This window comes from Argiope bruennichi, chromosome 5 (assembly GCF_947563725.1).
Source record: "Argiope bruennichi chromosome 5, qqArgBrue1.1, whole genome shotgun sequence".
Taxonomy (NCBI): Eukaryota; Metazoa; Arthropoda; class Arachnida; order Araneae; family Araneidae; genus Argiope; species Argiope bruennichi.
Genome location: NC_079155.1, coordinates 64,510,818 through 64,536,635, shown reverse-complemented (window position 1 = coordinate 64,536,635; position 25,818 = coordinate 64,510,818). Strand labels below are relative to the sequence as shown.

Below are 25,818 nucleotides of genomic sequence, written 5' to 3'. Positions count from 1 at the left end.
ATCAAAAATGTGTTATTCGGACTCAAAAGAGCCAGAAACGTGAAATTTGTCAACATTTCCAGTTCTAATTTTTTAACTACACTACTACTCTTCGGATACCAGAAAGTAAATAAAGTGCAGATTTCTTGACTATCTAAGAATGTTTTCCTGCTGAAAAGCTTGCCATCTCTATTTTTTTAAATTAATTTATATGAAGTATATAAATGATCTAAAAGTAATTAATATTTTCATTAAAATATACAGATCCTTACCCTACTTCTTATTTAAGAAAGATAAATTCAACTAATACTTTTGGTTTCGTTTTTTGTACTGTTTCGGTTGATCATTCTTGACCAACACCTATTAACATCAGCAGGAACATAAATATATATATCACGTCAATGTAGAGTTGTATTGCTGCTAGTATATATTCCTCCGGACTTATTTCCACGTTTTTGCCTCCCATCAACATTTGTGTGTCATATGCCAAGTACTGAAACATGAAAATAAAGAATCGTTATAGCATAAATTGATTCCTAAAAACATAAGAAAAAATGTTGAATACGTTAATCATAAAAGTAATGAAAAAATGGACATTAGATTTTTTTTTTATAAAATAATAATGTATGAAACTCTTTGATTTATTAAAATAGAATTCCAAATTGTATGCATTATTATAAAGTGAAGAAAAAAAATATTTCAGTTGAAATTGAAAAATAATCGGAAAAATTAAGTAAGCTGTTAAATTTTCCGAACACACATGTTATGTGATTTGTAAAAATTTTTATTTCTTAATACACTCTCAATGAATCAGTGTATTCTGTACAATGTACGGTTGCAAAGGAAGTTATAAAAATTGACTTATTTTTATGTAATTCATATTCATCTTTTAAGATCGAAACAGACCATAAGCGAAGGATTATTAAGTAACACACATAATTTTGAACACAATATTTAAAGAAATGCAATGTATGATTATATGAAATAGAAATAAAAATATTGCCAATTTAATACTTTTTGACATAATTGAGATTCAGGTTATAGTATTTGTCTCAGCGATGGATAAATTTGAAAATTCTGATTCCATAGCATGCTATCGGTTGCGAATAGAGCCGCTGTCGAACACTCCGTTTAAGGTCGTCATCAGAGTTCCAGCTTCTGACCGTCGAAGTACCTCTTGGTGAATTCAATAGATGAAAACTTGAGTTCCGAGTCCCCGCTGTTTTCCGGCAAATACCGGAATAGTTCGTGCAAAATTGCAAAGATTTGGTTGGGAAGTTTTGAATACCCACCATACAGCCAGGCCTGGAACTCTTAGGTTTTCATCCATGAAGACCCACGAAGGAGGTCAGAAGCTTAACTTTTGACGACGGTCTCAAACGGGGTGTGCGACAACGGTTCTATTCACAACCAACGCCGTGCAATGAGACCGGGATATTCAAACTAATCCAGCGCTGGGACTGTTGCCTCATCAAAGATGGCAGTTATGTCGGAAAATAATAAATTTGTAATATTTTCATTTCCGTTTAAGTCATTCATTCCATTTTTTATTATTGTTTTCAAATGAATGCGTTACTTATTGTTACAGCCTCGTGTAAGTAATTACGAAAAAACATACTATGTGCTTATGATATTAATCATTTATGCAAATAATATCCGTTCTTTATTCAAATGGTCATAATTTGCATTAAAATTTGCAGTTTGAAATAAAAAAAAAATTTTTTTAAAGAAAATCGGTAAAGAAATTTAAAAATTGTTTCGAAGAATATAGGAAATTGCTTATATTTTAAAGCAATTCATACTATTTTCCCATCGTCAGACTTAGTGATTAGTAATAAAAGTTATCCATGATGATCATTTTTTTTAGAGAGAAATGCAATGTAATGTAGTGTTCAACAAGAAAAATGTCTTGCTTTATCCGTAATGTATTCATAACATCACTTTTCTTTATGAACTGTATTAATCAAGTAGGAAAATGGCTGTTTATTGAAGAATTATGAAAACCAAATAGTTTGTACCAGGAATTGAAAATATAGCTAGTCACATTGAGAAAATTAAAAAATGTGATATTCTCGATTATTTCAGATTTCAGTAACGTATATAAATATCTCATAAAATTTTATTGAATTTATTTATGAAGTTAACGTAAACCATATTTTTCTCATTTTATTTAACTTGACTTATTCCATGCTTGTAAAGGCGGAATTTTATAATCGAATTTTCTCTCACTTTTCATATGCTAAAAAATTTTGCATACTTGTGTGTTCTCGATGACAATATACTATTTTATTACTTTCAGAACATTGTTATCAGTCATTGGATGAATTATAATTAAATTCTGATTCCATACGAGAGTTGCTATTTCATAGTAAATCTGATAAAAAAATTTATTTCAAAATCCCATTATGAATTGTATATAAAAATAGAAAAAAATGTAAACTAAAAATTATATTAACACACTTAAACAAGTGCGTTTTTTTTTAAATTATTTTTCTTCAATTTATTTACTTTGAATTTATTTGCCTACATTTTCTTTCATTTATTTATTTGAGATTAGCATAAAAAACAGTCTGTATCTTAACTTTTTTTTTTCGGAGGGGAAGGGGCACTGAATTCCATACATAGAAAACAGATGAGTAAATTATTTAACATCTTCGAACAAATAGAACTATTCTTTATTCTGGTTTCGACCACATTTACTGAAAATTATTTATGAAGTCATTTCTACATATTTCATTTGCTTAATGCTGCTCTTTATAAAGAGAATCCACTTTTAAGCATCATATAGCACTTAAAGAAATACGGTAGCTTTTCGATTCCCATTTCCATTAGGAATTAAAATTTCCTTCATGATTGCCTGGAGAAAAATAATTTTTATAAATTTGATTTAAGTTCCTAATTTAAAATCTGTATTGCGCTTTCTCATTTTCAAAAATATCTTTCCTCGCATTTTCTAAAGGAAAATGAAAAGAACTGATGAATGAAATAAAAAAATTCTTAAAGATGATGTAAAAATACTTCTAAAAAAAACTAAATATCGTTAATCGAAATGAATAATTTATTTACCATCATAAAGACTACAGCGCCTAGTCCTGCATAGATCAGAGTCATCACCTGAAAAGAAATTAGTTTTTTGTTTGATTTTTCAAATAGATGTCTTATATTTGGAACTGTATTATTTTAAATAAAAATAGTGTTTATTAACACTATTATAAAATAACCTTTTGATAACACATACGCATTTATATTAAGATAGTAATGGCAGCAGATGGAAAATATGGAACCCATAGACATTAAATGTCTTACATGTCTTGAATTTGATGACGTGAAAATGGTTTCAATAATTGCCATTACTATTTCAGTGTAAGCTCAAATAGAGCGGGTGTGATGGTAAATAATTAATTCCTATTCAATTTTGTAAATATCGGGATTTTTCTGTCTAGTTTTCTTATATACTTTTATTACAAATGTCACTTTAAACGCTTGGCCTATATTTTTTTTTTTTTTTTTTTTTTTTGCACAACAAAATGCTTTCGACTGGATCCATTTTTGATCATAATTAATTCCCAGAATTGTATACTGCCATCTGTTTATTTATCTTCGCATTTAAACTTTTTCTATTTTTAAATGTTATTTTATTTTTCCACAAAAAATATATATTTTAACCGAAAAATATTTTACTTTTACAAACTCTTGAGATTATTGTTTTGGAAAATTTTAAATAAAGCACTTAAAGTGAATACGTATCTGAAATGTTTATAAGTAAATCCTAAAAAGAACTTCATGGTACAAATAATAGAACAGATTTTCTTCCCGTTGCCGGATTATATCCACGATTTGACACAAATATGCAATTATAGTGTGAGAACTAAATGTTGCATTTGTATTCATTGCGGCTTTCGAATTATAGTATTTGCATGCAGACGGATATAATTGCAAATATTACTCTCAATATGTTTTTTTGTTCACGTCTAGGAAGGACAAAATTATAGATATTATTAAAAATCTCGTGGTTAAATTTTTTGATTATGCGCTGGAAGGTTGACGGAGTGCTTGAATTCAGGGGTTCTTAACCTCCAAGGATTACTATTGTTTAAAAGAATTTCAAAACAATTTCATTACATAACAAATGTATTAATTTTTTGACTATAGCAAAATTTCTTCTGTATATACTAAATATACAAAATTATAAAGAGGCCATATTAACTTCAAATGATTAAAATGAATGTTTTGTGTTCTTTTAAAATACTGGAAAGGAGAATCTTTTATTTCCTTAGCTCTATCAATTTGCAGAAATTATAAAAAAATAATATACTAGGAATTATAAAAAATATACTGGATACTAAAATAATATACTGGAAATTATAAAAAAAAAATTCAAATACTTTTAAAAGAGAATTAATTGTAAAGTAGATAAGTCGATGTATGATAAATAAAATTTAAATCTGTAATAAACATTATTGTTGAATCTGTGCAAATGGTGTAAGATTATGCATAAGAAATTAAGATATGCATGATATATATATGAGATGAGTCTATTTTAATTAGATAGAAGACGTTAACTTATTCGTACTTATTAGACTCATGCTATTTCTTCGTGACTCGTGGTTCATTTTGTATATGCCTCCACTCAACTACAAATAGTCTGTCTGTTGTAGGAAATCTGAGAATTGAGGAATACTCTTTAATAGAATTTCAAATAGGTTTGTTAAGAAAAATTAGAAGCGTTCATTTTTTTTTTCTGTATTACTTATTTATTTTCGAAAATATGGCATAATATGCATGAATTGTACTCTTTTATGTTCTCTTATAAACGTAGTTTTAGTTTAAATCTTTTTTCCAAAAATCTCAAAACTCAATAACAGTTGAAAAACTGTTTGAAAAAGGTTTGTTAATTGCAAAACGTTCAAAAATATAGATATCTATTTTCGTTTGTAAGTTAGCCATCTAACTCTCCGACCCGCCACGAATGCACACGGATTTAAACCATAAAACTGAATGACCGGACAACCGTAACAGCAACATTGGCGGGAACTGTGGTTGAGTCCCAAGGGCCGTCACCGGCCACAGTACAACCCTCCCCGAAGGAAGTACGTCCCGTCATCGATGGGGGAGTCCTACTAGTGTACCCCTCCAGGGTGGCGAGATCCAACCACCATGACGGAAGCATCTCATCCTCATTTCGAGGTGCCTCCTGGGGGGGGGGTATTTTCTTTTGTAAGAGAATCTAAGGATTTTTGATTATTGCCTCTTAAAGAACTTTTTTACTTTTAAAAATGTCGGGTGAAAATGTTAAAAATCGGTTGACAAAAAAAAAAAAAAAAAAAAAAAAATTAAAAGAAGAATTTTATACAGAGTGAAATTTACCCTTTCTCGGACAAATATTGCAATGATGCCGAATAACACTAAAATCAGTAGTAGAATGCATAAAATGCCTCCACATGTGGTGAAATCGAACTAGAAAAGAAAAAAAAAGTTTTTCGTAAATATTTTTATTTTCAATAATCCACATTTTCAAACACATTTCTAAGCATGGCAATGTTAATAAGCTGACGTACTATCAATGAATTGCGACATGCAAGATGAAAAAAAAAATAATAATAATAATAATACTCCAAAAGGTTCTACTCTGATAAACATCAAAATAAATAAATAGAAAAGAATGACTATTAGACCTAGAACCACCAAATTTGGCGCTTAAGTAATAAGTATTTAAAATTTTATTAGATTTTCAATTAATTATTGAAAATTTTGCTATGTTTACCCTTAATAAATTCGAAGCATATTATTATACAAATATATATTTACTCTAATTTTTAAAACTCAAAAACAAGATTTCAATGATATAAATTTTATTTCTGTACCATGCATTCCACAATATATATATATAGATATATAATGATATTTTGACTCGAATTTCAATTTAATTAATTTCCAAGATTTTATCTTAATTTAGCCCATAGTAACTTCATTCTACAATATTCTCTTATTTCGTGATCCAATTCCACTTTCTCTACTTAATTAATTCAAGATAAACTTTATAAAATTGCTGAATCGACTAAACGCCAATACTTTCACACGCCCAGCGTGAAAGGGTAGAAAAACTGTCCAGTAAGCACATTCTTTTTAAAAGATCCCTGTGTTTCCTTTACATGTGATTGACATGCGTCAGAAATCCCTATCAGAATCTTAATAATATATTAGCACTGTAAAAAAATATTTTCCCTGTCCATATCTCTTGTTATATAAAACGAGGGATAATTTATTTCTCTCTTCTTCCCCACTTCCGCTTTAGCGCCGCGCTGTGGCGGACGTTGCCTTGTCCGCGCCTTCTTGTTAAAATCATGCCTGCCACTCGGAATAGAATAAAACGAAATTAAAACTACAAAGTTTCTTCACTGCTTCAAACCTGCATTCTACTTAAAACAAAATAATGTTACATATATAGTGACAATACTTTTCTTTGTTTTGATTACTACGCGCGTTCATTGGTGTGCCTTGAAACAATATTAAATATATTATTTCGTGCACATTATTGAGGAATAAGTTTTATGATTTATTTGAAAGTGCACACAACGAATATTTCCAGAGAACCATCCATTCGGTAAAAGCGGCTAGTTACAAATGAATTTTGAAATTAATAAAATAAAGGTAAATGAATCATATTTATTCACCTTGCTAAAATTTCATATCATTTGTATTAATAATACACCCACTATAACTCTCTGAATTAGGAAAATTTTATTCGATCAACTTTTTATTATCATTTTTTGTTTGTTTGATTGTAGATTACCTTTCACATTTAATTCATTTTGAGCTTTTAATACAAAACGAGAAAACTAATACAATAATCTGCAAAACTTTTTTGCAGAATTTCATGTTCTATTTTTGATTTCAAATTAAATCTATTCAGCTATGTAATATTTCATTAATTGTAGCTAAAAAGGGGAAGAAAAAAAAAGTTTTCTCACCTTAGTGTGAAACGAGAACAGAGTAACGGCGAAACATACTGCAGCGCATATCCCAACTGCTATTAAAACCGTGTTTGTTTTATGGAAGCTATATAGAAAAAAAAGTAAAGGATGTATTGATAAAGAATCAAATTTATAAATGTTTTTAAAGTGTTGCGAAAACCTTTCAAACAAACTTGTGAGATTGTAGCAAAACATGTACCTGGATATTGTTCCCATCAAAAAGGCTGCAGCTACTGTCTGGAAAAAAAAAATCACAATATCAATGCTTAAGAATGTTTCAGAAGAATGAAGAGTTTGAAAAATTAACTACTTATTAAAATAAAACTGTTTTTTTTTTTTTTTTTTTTTTTTTTTTTACATAATCACCACTATTGTACATACATAACAGTATAGTTCTGCCATCTAGCAATTCTGAAAGAATTGTCTTCGGTAGTTTTTAATGCTAACGAATATCTTATTTATAAAGATTTTGCTGGTATCAACAACCAGCGGGCGTGTTCTTCCCAACATTTTCCCAAATTCTTTCTAATATAGATACTATCTACCTCCCCCTCATAAATTTGTGGATCTTTGGCAGACCGTTGTCATATTTTTATATTCAAATTTTTGCGCATGAGCTTTTACTGCTTCGTAGTACAGTAAATTAAAAAAAAAAAAATCGTTACTTGTGTATTAACTATAGACCACTGACGAACAATAAACAAGAGAATTCTGTTTTGGGCTTGAATGTAGCTTTTTTTTTTTAATTAAATCTAGCTCGCGATCTTCAGCAATTTCTTTCAGCGATTAATCGCTAGTATCGGTTAATACACAAGTACAAGGAAATTCGAATATTTATTTTGGATGCTTTTTTTAACAATTGATTTAAACTAAAATTTGACATAGAGCTGCAATTATAGTCACAAGATCATATAACAAATTTCATTGATTTAAGCCGTTGTGTTTTTTGAGTAACTGCGATTACATACGTGCAGAAGTACAGGCCGACAGATGGTCAACTCCTCGATGAAAGACTACATACCAAATTGCATCTTTTTAACTAAGAGTGTTTTTGAGTTATTGTGTTCACAGGCATAATTCAAAAGATGTAGCAGTTGCATTACTCTTATCTTCTCTTTTGGATACTAGATGGCGATACCTGATTAGGTCATCCCATAGTGCATTGCGATTGTTATTAGAATGAGATCTGATGCTGAACTGTGAAGCCGCGCGCGTGAATGTCTTGTCTTTGTGTTTGTGCTTGTTTAGTTGTGAATGTGCTTATTAAAAGAAATGTTCCTAAAAACATTCGTCCTGTTGCTTCCAGCATGGATCATAATAATCTATATACCACCACAAAGATGTATTTTTCAAATTCGGAAAAGTCTGAAGCGTGGAGATTCGTCAAGATCTAGGGTTCGAATTTTTTGACAATTATAATGCTTTACAGTGAAAAAAAAAAAGGGCATGATTTTCCTTTTGAAATGCTATTGTTTTAATGTTATTAAAAGTGGCTATTCTATCATTATGATTAATCATCTGTAATATATCGCTGTGTATATTCGTGATTTTTAGACTCGAGTGAAAACTTACGGCTCTGAATACTTTCAAAGTGGATTTTATTTATTATCATAATTCGGCGCTAGATAACTTGATATAAACAAAACATTGTAATTATTCATTTTTAAACTACAAACATCTTTAATTATAAGCCAAGTCTTTATGTGATTAATGATTATCATTCATTAATCATAAATCACATTAAAGACTGATTGATGTTCTAAAGAATTATGTCTGAAATAATTGTTACATACTTACAAATATTGATAGCAGTATGATATTTGTGGGATATTTCCGCCTATAAAAGAGAGTAAACAACTTTAGCCACATGTTTTTTTCAAATCATAATGGTTTGTTACAGAAAATATAACAAATTAATTATTGATAGTATTGAAAAAGGTATAAGATGACAATAAAAAAATTTAAATGAATAAAAATTATCAAGAGAAATCAACGGAGAACTAAATAAAGGTAAAAATCTAAACCTCAAATAATCGGAAGAGATTGAGATGGAATTATATAAACAATAAATAAATATTGATTAGACTATTAAAATATTAATGAAGAACATTTGCAAACTTTATTAGAGATTTTTTAATTTTGTGAGCAAATAATATCGAAATGAAACTACAATAAACCATGCATTTTTTTAACGATGATTATCTATTAAATGGTATAAAATAATGGTAAATTACTAAAATGGTATAAAATCTGAAAATTTTATAAAAATCATTCTCTCTCTCTCTCTCTTTTTTTTTTTTTACAATTTTTTTTTTTTTTTAAATTTACTGAAGAACAGCTGTCACCATATTGTTTAAAATAATTTTTGCATAAATAATACAGCGGCCGTTCTCTCATATTTAGGTTATTTTTATGATATTATCAGAAATATTTTAGATAATTCCTTTGTATATTTTTTAAAAATATTTAATTCTATAGCCCTTATTCTTAATAATCTTTCTATATCATGATTCCCTTGACAATAATTATGACTTTCAACATCATAATTCTCATGACTTACTATTAGAAGAAGTATTTGCTTCCACTTGAACAACTTTCCGAAATTCATAAATTGATCTTTTTTTCTTTAGTGGTCATTTGAACAGATCCAAGATTCATCTATTGTTATAACATTTTTCCATTTTTCATCGGATAAATGCTTTATTATAAAAATACTGTAGCTTGTTCTGTATTCAGTTATGTTATTTAAAAGATCCAATTTTTTCTTAAATATTCAAATCAATGTTATTAATTTTATTTACAATTCATATTGGACATTTCAATGACTTTATAACAAACCTTTGACTTGAAGGATTTTCTTTTAATTTTATGGATCCCAATTTTGTAATATTCTGAGAATTGCATTTTTTGTTGTTGTTGTTGTTGTATACGTATTTGGTATAATTTTTCAACTTTAAGCCAGATTTTGACGATTATTTCCTTTTATATCAAAAACATTATGTGTCGTAGTTTTAGACGTCGAAACATCATGACCTTCAAACGGTCTGAATGGGGAGGGGGCCATAGCCTTTCATCCTTCGTTGTTTTAAACGTATCAGTTTGCATCTAAATAAAACTTTTAAGTAACAAACAATAAGTTATATTTGTAAAATATATCTACTCTGAAAATAATTGCCTCTACGCAGGCGATTTTTTTTCTTCCGTACAGTGGAACAAAATCGTCCAAAAATATGCCAAAAGCATCTCTAATTTTCTAAATTAAAGATGACATAAAGTTTTTTTTTCTTTGTGCGATGATTTTTTTTTGGAAGCGGCTCAAGAAATAACTGATTATATATTTCTTAATATAATATAATAACATAATTTTACAGAAATAAATTTACTTTTTTTGCTTATGTAATTTAATTTTAATTTTGCTGAAATTATTTCTAAATTTGAAAATGTTATAAAAATTGTCTTTTTTCTATGTACGATGATTTTTTCGAAGCAACTAAAGAACAATTATCTTTATTTTACTTAAATTGGAGCTTAGTGATTTTCGAAAAATTTGCTCAAGGACGGAATGGTTTTTTTTGCTTGTTTGTCTCCCAGCAGAGGTATATTTATACATAATTTTTTTACCTCTAATTCTAATGGTCTCTGTTTTTTATATCATAATACCTGCCAAAATTAAAAAAAAAAATTGCTTGATAAATAATTAATGTATTATCCAATTATTGTATCCCAAATTTAATAATCTGTAATTCCAGTAATAAAACCGTATATCAGATTTTATCCAGTTAATTTGGTACATTTTCTAACAATAACAGATAAATTATATTCAAAATGAGATCGGTCGAAAGTATTAGCATCACATATCATTTGCCTTCTACGTTTTTGCGAGTCAACATAATCTATACTTATATAAAGCTCAATGTGTGTGTGTGTGTGTGTGTGTGTGTGTGTGTGTGTGTGTGTGTGTGTGTGTGTGTGTGTGTGTGTGTGCGTGCGTGCGTGTGTGTGTGTGTGTGTGTTGGCGCTCTACAGGCCAGACCGTTTGGCCTACAACTACCAAATCTGGTGCATGTATACCTTGCAGGTTGGGAATGTGCACCTAGGGCTCCTTTTTTTGAATTTTTAATTAGAATTTTAACTATTAATTAAAAACTAACTTTCCCGCCAAAAAAATCCTTTCATTTTCCCCACCGCCAAATGAGTAAGGCTTAATTTTTTTTTTTCCAACAGTAATGAGGCTAGGCTTAACATTTTTCGGTCGATTATTTCAAACGATTCTGTTTATTTTCCTTATGTTTGATGTATTTAAAATTAAAAAATTGTTAATTAATTAATCTTTCAGATTCATTCTGAAGTACTTTTGAATTAAAATAAAACAGATTAAAGGAAATAAAAAATTTCTAATCTGCATAGCGTTACCCCAACTGGCGTAGAAAAATTCACGCATTTGCGTTACCATAACTGTTGTTGAAAATTCACGCATGCGCATTGTGTTCTGATTGTTGACAACGGATACCGAAGTTTTGAAGGCTTAACCTGTTTTCGACCTATTATTTTAAACAATTCTGTTTATTTTCTTAGAGTTTCATGCATTTAAAACTAAACATTGTTAATTAATTGATCTGTTCATGATGAATCTGAGAAAATTTTGTAGAAAACTTCTTGAGATATTACATAAATTAAGAAAGATATTCTTTAGTGCCCATAAGATTTAGTTTAAATACTCAGCGACTCTGTTTTCAGTACTCATATATAAAAAAAATGTTTCATTTCAGTAAAAAATTTCCTTATATTAATTGCAATTTAACCATTTCCACTTTAATTTAAAGCATAAATTCTACGGGAGCTAAAAGAAAATTAGAGAGATTACGTTATGGTTGAATACCTTTATAACATTATGAATGAATTATATGACTATCAAAATTATGTAGCTTTAAAATATTTTGATGAAGAAGTTATTAAAATAGGAGTTACATAAAATATTTAATTATTAAAATTTTAACGAGCATTAAGATTGGTGAACCGGCTGTTCGCCAAAGGCGGCTAGTCATAAATAAAGAAGCATTAGGCCCAGAAGTAGAAGTGTTATTACCACCAATCCAAAAATACACCGAATATTAAAACAGAAATTGAATTTTTTGACAATTCCAATACTTTATCTTTCTGTTCTTCCTTTATGAGGACTTTCTTAGAAAGGAAATTACTAAGAAAAACAAATAAATAATTCTTATTTGTTAACTGTTTTAATATCTAAAGTTATGAATTTTGTATCCTAAATGGATTTCAGTTTCTAATTTTTAATTCTTGGAAGAAAGTTTTCGGAATTCGTATCTAATTAAATAGGAATAACATCATCATTTATGCTCAAATTTGGTCAACAACAATGTTTTCTTATTTCACTCATATTTCTGCGAGCTCTTTTTTAAGCAAATATGTAGAAAACAAATTAATCTCTCTAAAATGAAAAAAATTATTTGCATATATGTGAATATTACCTCATATTGCCAGAACAAGCCAGTCCTATATAAACAGCAATAAAAACGGCCCTGCAAAAAAATTAATTTATATTTCAGATTTCTTTTAGTGTCTCTAATATGTAGCAACGATAAAGACAAAATAAAATTCATAATGTTCATATATCAATATTATACGCGAGCACGTGCATTATTCTACAAAAATTTCTTTTTTTATATACTTAAAATGATCAGCAAGGCCTAAGAATTGGCTTCCCAGACACAACCAGTTTCACCATTGTGTTTAGTATGAAAATTCATTTATCCCAAATACCATCAATGATCATCCGCTTTCCACCATCTCCTATTTTCAAAAGTAGTACTTCATTTTATAACCTCAATCTCTACAGAACCTCCAACCTCAACCACGGTACCGATTGTGCCAATTTCTATTCCAACATGAAAGTTCATGATCCGAAAATACGCCAAGTAGGGTCTCCTGTCCTTGCAGTCCTTCTTTTCGAGAAATGGCACAAATAAATTTTTGATAAAGTACCGTAAGTTCAACAACTGAATTGATGTCGCCAATTTTTTCTGCACTTGGCAAATACAGTTACCTAGCCAAAATGCTCCACATTTAAAATGCAAGTATCATTTCAAAGATATTTTTTGATAATCAAAAATGGATGAATGACAAAAGTTATATTATGATTATGATGGGAGAACAGGCGTTGAAAGCAGCTGGTATCTTATATACACTAAAGCTTGTGAATACTTTAAAATTGAATTTAATGATTATCTTTTAGTTTTTCAAGTGTTTCCTTATGGAAAATGAGCGATAATATAAAATTTTCAGCTGAAGACGAAATTTACATTCCAGAGAAATGAAAATTGATATTGATGAGGAAAATTTCAAACTTCATCCATGGGTGCATATGGTGAAAATTCCAACAGTTTTAATAACGGAAAACGGCATTGCTACGCGAAAACTTGAATATGCAGTAATAAAACATTCCTGAAGCACACACTTGCAGTAAATAGTCGGCAGGGAAGCTGCAGGTCGCTATTAAATACTACAACAGCATAAAGCGCTTAGAGAGAACTCAATTATTCTCTCTCGACTCAACTACTCGATCGCTGAGAGATGACTCATTCCCTTGAGCTCCCGAAAATTTATAAATTCCGTGACAGGGCAAAGAATATTTTAGAACTCTCACTAAGGAGACTCTAATGGAGCTATTACCAAGATTCTTGAATAATCTGGGTCCTTTAATTATGCATACAAAGTCGCCACATTCATCACAAAATTGCCAAATGGTTACCAGATATGTTGGGGGGGGTCATTAACTCAGCAACCATTCTTGTTTCTGTAATACTTCCTTATTAAGTCGCATTCCAACGACCTGTGGCTTTACGGATATGGTCGTAAATCTTCCAAATAACCCATTGTTGGACCAACCCCGCCTGTGGACGCGAACCGAAGTTTCCCACAAATTGTCGTGAAACCTGAACTGACGTCAAAGAACTCCGGAAAACCACAAGAGAGGGGAAAGAGGAAAAAGCGTGCTCGTCTGGAGACAAGCACAGGTCGTTGGAACGAGGCTTTAGAAGACCTACAGGGCAGGGAAGAATTGCAAATTCCTGACAGTATATTATATGAAATGACTTGAAATTCTATATTATCTATACTTATATAAAGCTCAGTGTGTGTGTGTGTGTGTGTTGGCACTCTACAGACCAGATCGTTCGACCAACAAATTTGACATATGCATACCTTGGAGGTCGGGAATGTGCACCTGGGGTCCCTTTTTTGAATTTTTAATTAGAATTTTAATTATTAATTAAAAACTAAATTTCCCGCAAAAAAATCTTTTCGTTTTCCCACCGCCAGGTTTCATTCCCCCCCCCCCACTAATGAGGATAGGCTTAACTTATTTCCGGCCGATTATTTCAAACGATTCTGTTTATTTTCTTAGTGTTTGATGCATTTGAAACTAAACATTGTTAATTAATAGATCTTTCAGATTCATTCTGAAGTACTTTTGAATTAAAATAAAACAGAATAAAGGAAATTAAAAATTATAATCTGCGTAGCGTTACACCAACTGGCGTAAAAAATTCACGCATTTGCGTTACCATAATTGGCTTTAAAAAGTCACGCTTACGCATTGTGTTCTGATTGTTGACAACTCTTATTTTCAACGGATGTAGACTTAATTCGTTGATCCGTGGATCCGTCCTTAGATGAAGGCTTAACAGGTTTCCGACAGATTATTTCAAATGATTCTGTTTATTTTCTTAGTGTTTGATGCATTTAAAACTAAACATTGTTATTTAATCAATCTGTTCATGATGAATCTGAGAAAATTTTGTAGAAAATTTCTGTAGTTATTACATAAATTAAGAAAGATATTCTTTAGTACCCATAAGATTTAAATACTCAGCGATTCTGTTTTCAGCACTCATATTAAAAAAAAAAACTGCTTTGTTTCAGTAAAAAATATTCTTATATTAATTGCAATTTAACGATTTCCACTTTAGTTTAAAGCATAAATTCTACGGGAGCTAACAGAAAATGAGAGATACATATTACGTTATGACTGAAGGCCTTTATAATATTATGAGTGAATTATATGACTATCCAAATTTGAAGTTTTAAAATATTTTGATGAAGAAGCTATTAAAATAGGAGTTATATAAAATATTTAATTATTAAAATTTTGTCGAGCATTAAGATTGGTGAACCGGCTGGTCGCCAAAGGCGGCTAGGCTAGCTAGTATTTAATAACTCTAAAAATTTTGAACATTTGACAATTTTGTGTTTTAAATAAAAGTGTTTTATGAATAAATAAAAATAATTAAACAAAATATAAATAAATAAATATTAAAAATAATTATCTTATTTAAAGAAAATCTCTTATTTTATTGAATTATTTTTGTAGTTGTATAATGTAGTCATATAATCCTATTTACCTGTAGTAGAATATTATTACTTTATTTAGAAAAATAACATTTAATCTAAGAAAAAAAATAGTTTCAGAATAACAATTATTTTTAAAGAAGTGTATAAGATATTAATAAAAAGGAATAAATGAATTAGTTGATGCAATAATATTTATTCTTAAAGACATGAAACTGTGAAATATAAATTGTTTTGTACTTACAGTGCCATATAATGTATGTAATAATTCATCCTGATGAACCGTCTGGTGTTTTCTCTAGAAGAACAATTTTTAAAATTAAATTCAAAATAAATTTATTGCTTGAATGTGAATGTTAATTTAATTGTTCAACCTTAATATAAATTTATATGTATAAATGATGCTATGCTGTTAAAGATAAAATAAAATGTATTTCTGAAAAATATAATTCTTCAAATTTGAGACAATTTCTTTAGGCAATATATAGTGTCTTTCCAATCAGAGTTACATTTTAAAACCACCATTAAAAAAACCCTATTGGACAAAATGTTAATAACGTTATTGGCAATGTTTACAATATTGTTAAACGAAATCAAATATGAAGTCGGTAAATTAAATTTTTTTTACTTATTCTGAAACATGCTTCAAACTATGTTCAGTGTAGCGTCCACCGATTCGGATCCGCAGTGATCGGCGTGGTTGATATTTTCTTGTGCTCTTCAAAATATGGCTATAAAATGAAAAATGATGGATAATTTCTGTTGAATGTGATGATCAAGTGTAGCTGAAACCCTGGAGTAACAGGTTTTTGAATTTTATTCCAAAATTCTTTAGCATCTTAGAAGTTTTTGACTTTCTGAAGTGTAGTTGTGGCAGAAACGCCCACTTGTTTGGGTAGCCATTTTGTTGTTTGTTTACCATTTTAGAAACTGCTATCGATATCTGCGTTCAGTGCATGAACTATTTGCAGGACTCGGATATTGTTCTTCTGTATCGAAATATTTCTTTATTGTGCAGACTCTTATTTTGCGATTTTTTAACCATTTTAAATTCCAATTTATGGAAAGTGTCCATAAATGTGTTGATTATTAGTTGACAACAAAATTGTTTGGAAAATATCAGTTCTCTTTAGTGCATCTAATTAGAAGAAATTCTTGTTACACTTTTGATAATTTTTCGGTGCAAAAAAAAATTATTGAGATTTTATTTGGACAGTTTTTTTACATTCTTTTCTAATAATTCAAATTTAAAATTGGGAAAGCTTTCCAAACATTTCGTTAAAAGCTTGCTTAAGCTTTACTCTCTGTTGCACTAGAAATTTAGACTTTGTGGGGAAAAAAATGGAATCAGACATAAACAAGACGGATAGGGAACACTTTGCTGATGATAGCGATATTCTAACTGATGATGAGAATTTATTTTACTCGTCAAAAGGAGTGGGAATGATAATCCCCGATACACCAACTCCAATTGAAGGATTTAAAGGATTGACATATAAAGACTTTAAAAAATCATCGGATTCTGATTCAAATGAGATAATTGAACCGTCAATGCAGACGGACAGCAAAATGCAAATGGCCACAAAACGGAAAAAGAAAAATGTAAAAATGAAAACAGGGGAAAATCTCCCTAAAGATAAAAGACCGTGCATTCCTCGTAAAGGCAAAGACAAAGAAAGAAATGATGGTATTGCAAATGCTAAAAAAAAAATAAGCAACCCTTTGGACCACTGGGAATATTGGAAACATTTGAAAATATTATCAGTAAATATAGGATTGAAGGTAACGCGGCTGAAGAAATGAGAGACTTATTTTTGAAAGTTTTGTCAAATTCTTCAGCAACCAAAATGAATTCAACAGATGATAATCATGGACCAACATTCGCAAATGTGGTGAAAAATCTTAACAGTGATGGTATAGCGGGAAAAAAAATTCCATTAAAACCAGGTTTAACGTTTATTAGAAGGATCCAAGCCTCTAAAAAGCTGTTGGGGGAAGAAAGGAATCAAATTCAACAAAAAATAATTAACGCGAATAAAAACGATAATAAAACAACACCATTGCTAAGACCTAAAGCAAACCTGCCTACACTGGTGGTTAGACCAATTACAGAGTCAATAGACTCATCGATTAAAATGAGAAAGACATTAGAAGCGAATATCAGCCCAAAGGGGATGGAAATTAAAATTATGGGTTTGAAGCCAGCAATGGGAAATGGAGTTCTGATTCAAGTTGAAACACCGGAAATGGTAACAAAGTTAAAAGATGCTATTAACAGTCATACAAATTTGCAAAATGTATGCAAGGCTACTACTCCACAGATAAGAATGCCTCAAATCATTATATATGATGTGGAAAAGAGTGAGAGACCCAGGGAGGAGGAGGAATTGGATTTTCTCAATCAAATCAAGCTAAGCAATGACATAGTAGGGAATATGCGGGTTCTATTTAGGAAAAAAGGAAGAGGCAGCTCGTCTCACTGGATTATAAGTTTGGACCCCAAAGCGTTCCGAATAATTAAAGATAAAGCAAGATTACTGTGTGGTTTCGGATCGTATAGATTTAGAGAATTTGTGGAACCCCTTAGATGTTTCAAATGTCTCAAATTTGGGCATGTTCGATCTAAATGTATGCAAAAAGAAGATAGCTGCTTCAATGCTTGGAAATGCATAACTATAAAAATTGCACAAAGCAAAATCCAGAATGCAGAAACTGTAAAGAATATCGCAAAAGAACAAAAATTATGATTCGAACGGATCATATTGCAACATCGGAGCATTGCCCTGTATTTATCAGGGAGAGAGATCAGTTGATTAAACAGACGAACTATGTATAATAAGCCTTTCAATGATTACTCTTGGCGTGTTATTCAACATAATATAGGTCGGGGTAAATATGCAACAAAGGAACTCCCAAATTTGTTTGGGGACAATATTCCAGATGTTTACTTGCTACAAGAACCATATACAATGAAAGGAAAAATAATAGAACTTCCCCTAGGATGGAGAATAATTTCTCACCCTTACGGGAAGGCGATTATAGCAATAAGAAACCAAGATATTTCTGTTTTGACAAGATTTACTAGCGAAAACATAGTAGCAGCCAATTTATCAGTGGGAAATAGTGAAATTACTATGGTATCGGCATACTTCCCACCGACTCACAATAAAGAAGAAATCTGCAGAGAACTTGGAAATCTGTTTGAACAGTTGGGGACATCATCCATACTTATTGGAGGAGATTTCAATCTTCATAGTCGACTGTGGGGAAATGAAATTCCCGATCATAGACCACAAGATGAAGCCGGCTCGTTTATAGAATTCATTTTTTAGAAGAACCTTGTTATTTGGAATGATCCAAACTCATTGCCAACGTTTCAATCTGCACGTGGAAGAAGCTGGATTGATGTCACCTTATCAACTAAAGACCTGCATGACAAAGTAATGGGCTGGAAGGTAATCCAAAGTACTTTGAGTGACCATGGCTTTTTGGATTTTCAAATTAATATGGGTGGCAAAGTTGTTTCAGCAGAAAGATTTAAATTAAGCAAGTGGAAAATTCGAAAAATTAGTTTTCAAGTGGCTGAAAAATATGCTGATATTAGAGAAACAATGCAAAGGATAAAGACTAAAAAAGATTTAGAAGTATGGGTAGAAGAATTTACAGAATTCATTCAAGGAATTAGCCAAAGATCGAACAATAAAGAGACAAATCATCTCAGGGTCCCCTGGTGGGACACTGAACTGGAGAAACAAAGAAAACTGACAAGAGCCTTGCGGCATAGATACCAACGATGTAAAAACACTGAAGAGAGAATGAAGAGAAGACAAATTTATAAAAAGAATGAATCAATATACAGAGGGATGTTAAGAAAGAAAAGTATTGAATGCTTTGAAAAGTTATGTAGCGAAATAACGAGAATGAACCCTTTTGAGCTACCTTATAAATTAGCGGCAGATAAAATGAAAAGGAAAACAGTTTTGCACGGTGTCAAAAAACAGGATGGTACAAAAACCAAAAATACAAAAGAAACTATAGAAACTATTGTGAGATGCCTTTTCAAAGAGGAACAATCCCAACAAGAAAGTAAAAAGCAGAAGAAAATGAGGAAAAGTATTGAGTTATATAAAACAAAAGAAAAAGATAAAATATTTACAATAAATGAAATAAGAACAACGATTAATAAAATGGCCAAAAAGAAAACACCTGGATTAGACAACATCCCAATGGAGATGCTTGCTGAAATTAACAGAAAGAATCCATTCATACTTTTAGAGTTATACAACAAGTGCCTAGAATTAGGTGCGTTCCCTAATCAGTGGAAGGTAGCAAAACTGATTTTAATTCCTAAAACTAATAGAGACTTAGAGGATCCTAAATCCTATAGACCAATTTGTTTGCTAACAACAGCAAGTAAAATCTTGGATAAACTGATAACTCAAAGAGTACAGCACTTATTAACGGCACAAAATAGACTGCATCATGATCAACATGGTTTTAAATATAACCACTCTTGTGAAACAGCCCAAAATGCACTATGGAGTAAAATAAAAGGTGCGATGAATCAAAAACTAAAAACAACAATTATATCTTTGGATGTAGCTGGAGCATTTGATTCCGTATGGAGGAAAAGCATTTTATATGCCCTTATAAAAATGAATTGCCCGAGCAATCTCTTTGAATTGATTAAAGATTACTTAAATGAAAGGAAATGTATTTACCAAGATGGAGAGAATAATTGGGAATTTATAATGGATAGAGGAGTGCCACAGGGCTCGTGCAGCGATTCTGGAATTGGTTATGAATTCTGCCTTTAAAATCAATCTTCCAGAGAACTGCTTTATGCAGGCGTATGCCGATGATGTGCTACTAATAATCTCGGGAAGAACAAAAGATGAACTGGAAATTAAAGGAAAACAAATAATTCATAGGCTAGTAAAATGGGGCAAAATTCATAAACTTGAGTTTAATGAAAGGAAAACAATTCAAATGCCTATTACATTTGGAGAACGTTTAAAATTAACAGATCCGCCTAACATAAAAATAGGCAATAACAATATAAATGTGTCAAATCAAATTAAGTACTTGGGAGTTACATGGGACAGTAAATTAACATTTACGTCACATTTTAATAAGGTCAAGAAAAAAGTGGATGTATTAACATATAAACTAGTGACAGTTGCGGATAAATTTTATGGAAAAAGGAAATACCATCTAAGAAGAATCTATACTGGGGCCATTGAGCCATTTGTTCTTTTCGGGCATGGAGCATGGGGACATAGACTAAATCTAAAGAAAATCAGAGAAACATTAAATTCAATCCAACGGCGCCCTCTCATCATTATGTCTGGGGCTTATAGAACCATTTCTACAGAAGCCCTTCAAGTGATAACGGGAATTTTGCCAATGGACCTCAGAGCAACAGAAATTTTCACTAAATTTCAAATAAGAACTTCTAGTAATAAAGTTAAAATAGGAAACAAATGCTTCAGCAAAAAAGATTATATGTATTTTGACAAATTCGAACAACATCCTGCAGAATGGTTTATTCACGGTTTTCAAATTAAAATCCCAGATATGGATGGAATAGAAATTTTTACAGATGGTTCAAAAGATGAAAATAAAGTAGGAGCTGCAATAGTAGTATACTACTACGGGAAAGAGATCGATAAAAGTCTTGTGAAATTATCGAACCATGCCACAAGTTTCCAGGCAGAAGTGCAAGCTTTAAAGATGGCCATTGAATATTGTGAAAGGGTGGAGGACGGACAGAAGTGCTCAATTTTTTCAGATTCTCTCTCAGTCCTACAAGCCATACAATCTTCTCACAATTGTAATAAGGAAATATGGACGATAAAAGAAAAGATAAAAAGTGTAAAAACTAACAAGTGGATAGAGTTGAATTGGGTTAAGGCCCATATTGGGATATGTGGTAATGAAAAGGCGGATCAATATGCAAAGTTGGCGGCACAGAAAGAGGGTGTTGATATGGTTGTCCCCAAATTAAATGGTGTCTTAAAATGGGAATTAAGAGAAGAAATAAAGCTGCAATGGTTTGACAGATGGTATATGTCCAAAAACGGAAGAGTAACTTTCGATTTTATTCCTAATCCAGAAATAAAAATAAGAAGATACCATCCACTGATAATTCAAATTATATCAGGACATGGGAGATTTCCTGCATATTTCCAAAGATTTGGAAGAATGCAGGACAATAAATGCATTTGTGGAGGAATCGGTACTGTTTACCACTATTTAAAGGAATGTATTGAAATCTCGGAGTTAAGAAAAAATCTGAAAATTATAAATAATGACTTAAGTACAGTACTGATGGTACCAGGTAATCTTAAAACTCTGAAGGACATGATGTCAAAAATTGTCAGTTTTTTACCAACTATTTGAGAGTTTGTAGATAAGGAAGAAGGACAATAATTGACCACTTTGTGGCCAATTACCTCGAGGAGAATGTCAGTTTGACAAATCGGTCAATGCAAGGATGGATAATACTCAAGATAGCAGTCGGCCACAACAAATCCTGTCGATACTGCTACGTTCAGTGGTGGCAGGGTGGTCGGCTGTACGCAAGAAGAAGAAGAAGTGTGGCGTCCACCATTTTCTAAAAGTAATTTAAATCTCATTACTGCGTTCTCAAAATATCTCTTAGGAAGAGCAGAGGAGGAAGATTACGGTTTGCCATTTTATAGCATTTTTTCAATTCCGCTGAATCGCTTATGTTGTCACCATAAACAATGATTTTGAAGTAACCCCCAAAGCCAGAAATCAAAGGGGATTGAGGTCTGGCACCGGAATAGTCAAGGAAAGGAAAAATGACGGTTTATTATCCGAATACCAGTGAAATAAGGAACAAAGTAGTCGTACCAAAAATTCGATGTTGCTAAGGTTTGAATATCACGAGACCTTGATATCGATTCTCCGTCAGCAACAATCACAGTGCTAGTTCCCATTTCTTGGACACCAGATTTCAATCCCTGTAATTCCTGATCATTTTTTCAAACTCATTTTTTTAGCGATTAAATCAGCAAAACCGACAAGGCCGTAAAATTCATTCTAATAAGCTAAGAACTATTGTTGAGAATGCTGTAATGCGATTTAAATTAATTTCAGAAAATAGTACAGGCCACATTGAACATGATTTGTAGGATATTTCAAAATGGTTAAAACAACTTTAAACTGATGTTTTCATATTTTACTTCGTTTAACAATATGATTACATTGCCATTACGCGCTGATGGTGAGTTTTTTTTTCTTTTTTTTTTTCCGGATAATAAAATTGCATCATCTCCTGCAAATTATTACCAAGTTTGATAACATTTTGCTCAATAGTCTGGCTTCCAGATTTAGCTGTTTTGTTATAGATTTGACTTAAAATACTGATCTTTGGTATAAGACAAGAGTTGGCACCTTTCATTATACAAATACATTTTTTTGGAATTCTATCAACCAAATAACATTTATGGGACTAATAGATGCAGTTTCACATTTATATACTTGTCATATCTTTTTAGCTACAGCATGAGCAACGCATACTGCCATCAGGCAGGCAGCAATTCTGTTAAACCTTTTATATTTGTAAATAAATTCTTTTTATTGTTAATAAAATCTGCTGCCATCTATCGACAAATAAAATACTAACGAATGCTAAACATGGATAATAAGATGAACAAATTATGAAATATTATTAAAAAATTTTCTTCCTCGCTCTTTTAATACTTTATTTTATTACATGTATCTGATTTATTAGTTTAAAAAGAGCTCTAACTATGTTTTAATAGAACTACATAAAGTTCCAAAGTCGCAGATTACCAATAAATGAAAATGTCTGTTATGCGGAAGTAATCGGTGCGATCTGTATAATGTATTTATTCATGTTTATGAATTCCATTGATAAAATATTTATATCTTAATGAATCTAAAAAAAGGTATGTGCAATACTCTTAAAAGTATTTTTCCTCATTTCTATTCATTACAAGGGAGATGGATTATTGTAAAGTTAATTGCGTTTGTTGGGAGACGTAGAATATTGTGTTTCATTTAGTACAGAGCATTTGGAAACTTTAATGATATTAAATTGCATATTAAGAATTTAACCTTATTTCTTTAAGTTCTCTTGATAATCTATAGATAGTAATAATATAATAAATTTTTTGAATAGCTTTATTAAAGAAAGTAATAATATAATAAATTTTTTGAATAGCTTTATTAAAGAAAGTAATAATATAATAAATTTTTTGAATAGCTTTATTAAAGAAAGTAATAATATAATAATTTTTTTGAATAGCTTTATTAAAGAAAGTAATAATATAATAAATTTTTTGAATAGCTTTATTAAAGAAAGTAATAATATAATAAATTTTTTGAATAGCTTTATTAAAGAAAGTAATAATATAATAAATTTTTGAATAGCTTTATTAAAGAAAGTAATAATATAATAAATTTTTTGAATAGCTTTATTAAAGAAAGTAATAATATAATAAATTTTTGAATAGCTTTATTAAAGAAAGTAATAATATAATAAATTTTTTGAATAGCTTTATTAAAGAAAGTAATAATATAATAAATTTTTTGAATAGCTTTATTAAAGAAAGTAATAATATAATAAATTTTTTGAATAGCGTTATTAAAGAAAGTAGCCAACATATATACCAGAAATTAAAAAAAAAATATTTAATCCTAGTATGAGTTGTGTATAATTAAATAGACATAAACAAAGGAACATATTTTGCATTTTATTTGAACTTTAATTCACTATTTTCTTATAATGTTTCTGAAAATAATAAAGCAATTAAAAACAACATTATCTAATAAAATATTATCATTTTATCTCATTTGCCGTTGTGGTAAACAAACGAAATGCATTGACATTCCTAGAATTGCAATGTTGATAAAATTACAGGAGAATCGTAAATTGTCATTCGTGTTCCTAAAAAGTCATTTCCAGCATTTTTTTTTTTTTTTTTCCGATATAAGAAGCAAAGAGTGCTTAATATATAAGCACTAGTAAAACTGCTGGAAGAGAACATTTAGAAGTTTAATATTGGAAGTCTAAAGGTCGAATGTCTTAACATGAGCTGAAACTTTTTTACATACGTGTTATTTAAATAAAAGGCAAATGTCTTTACAAATAATAATCAGATTTTATTTATTTATTTAGATTGGAAAAAACTACTTACTCGAAAACGAATAGTGCAATCACTCCTAAGGTGAATAGTAATTGTAACATTAAAATCAGATAGACCTGAAATCATAAAAATAATTATAAGAGATGAAATGAAATATATTTCTTGCAAGTTACCAATGTTTTAATACTGAAATGAATTTTATTTGAATACTAGCCGATTTTGGTGGCTAATTGGTTAACTGGGAACTCGTTTTCAGTTATACCTTTTAAGCATAATAATGTTTATAATTATGCTAAGAAAATATTTTTTAAGCATAAAATTGTGACAGACGTGTTATTTTAATAGCCTTATAGGTGTTCTGTTCATTCCATATAATGAACCCCCTTAATAAAGTCTCATGGCATCATAACCCTATTAAAAACGCAACTGACGGGATAATCGTAACTTTCACGTTACTGCATTCTTATTCCTAGACATCCTTATTAACCAGACAGCTACTAAACAAAATCCTTCATTCTTAGTTTCCAAAATAGGAAGGAAATCAAGCTAATTAAAAATATTTGATGGAACAAGAAAATTGGTTTGAATTTTAGTTCAACACTGGAATCTATTGTTGAAAATTATGCAAAACTCACACAGTTACTCTTTCACTCATCTTTATTTTAAATAAAAAACTAAATGCAAAATTTAATTGTATTATTAGACGTGCTTCCCGTTTTATGGATTTATCAGCGCACTTAAGATTACTAGTATGCAACGTCATATTAGTGTTATTCGTCAGCTTTGTTTTTTTAAAAAACATTTTTATTGGTTTGATTACATCATGGCACTGACTAGCTGATGTCGACATTCTGTCTCAGGCACACGTGTGCATCTGTTAAAAGAGAGAAAAAAGCAAGCGACAGAGAGCGGATGTTGGAGAAATAACACAGCTGGAATAAATACAATTGTATTGAAAATCTTCGCATTTTTTCCTTATTTCCCAGAAGAGCGCTGTTGATGAATTTAGTGTAGTAAAGCTGCGAGACACAACTTGATCTGGAAAACTTTAATGCACTTCCGTCTCCTAAATTTTCAAACTAGATTCTCTAATGTTGCTGTACTGGATCATGATGGTCGGAAATCACATCACCAGATCACAGTAGCCTGGTGGCATAGAATTTCGGCAATGGGAATTCGGAATTTGAAATAGTAAGATTGAGGCTCAGATGCTGTCCTCGTTTTCTGTACCTAGTTAAGAATTACTAGGAATCTCCCAAATAGTTACCTCATATAATTTCAAATCTGTACGTTAATAATCAAATTAAGAAAGAAAGACATTATAATTGTCAAACGTCGCAAAGCGTATCTGATTTGCA

At 30.4% G+C, this 25,818-nt stretch overlaps 1 protein-coding gene across 1 annotated transcript; it reads right to left on the bottom strand.

Moving 5' to 3' along the window:
* Nucleotides 1–264: 264 nt before the first annotated feature.
* Nucleotides 265–25,310, bottom strand: LOC129968704 (protein lifeguard 1-like). Its single transcript, XM_056082873.1, has 10 exons — nt 25,281–25,310; nt 24,512–24,576; nt 15,565–15,618; nt 12,443–12,493; nt 8,751–8,790; nt 7,153–7,190; nt 6,951–7,038; nt 5,347–5,436; nt 3,046–3,093; nt 265–472 (listed from the first exon to the last, which is right to left on the bottom strand). The coding sequence occupies exons 1-10, from the start codon at nt 25,308–25,310 to the stop codon at nt 323–325; spliced, it is 654 nt and encodes a 217-aa protein (XP_055938848.1). The 3' UTR covers nt 265–322.
* Between the last annotated feature and the right edge of the window lie 508 nt (nt 25,311–25,818).

Coding starts and splice junctions, on each gene's coding strand:
- LOC129968704 (XM_056082873.1), bottom strand. CDS start 25,310: ATGTCGACATCAGCTAGTCAGTGCCATGAT. Junction 12,494..15,564: donor TACATACATTATATGGCACT/GTAAGTACAAAA, acceptor ATTTTTTTGCAG/GGCCGTTTTTATTGCTGTTT. Junction 7,039..7,152: donor TTGATGGGAACAATATCCAG/GTACATGTTTTG, acceptor TTTTCTATATAG/CTTCCATAAAACAAACACGG.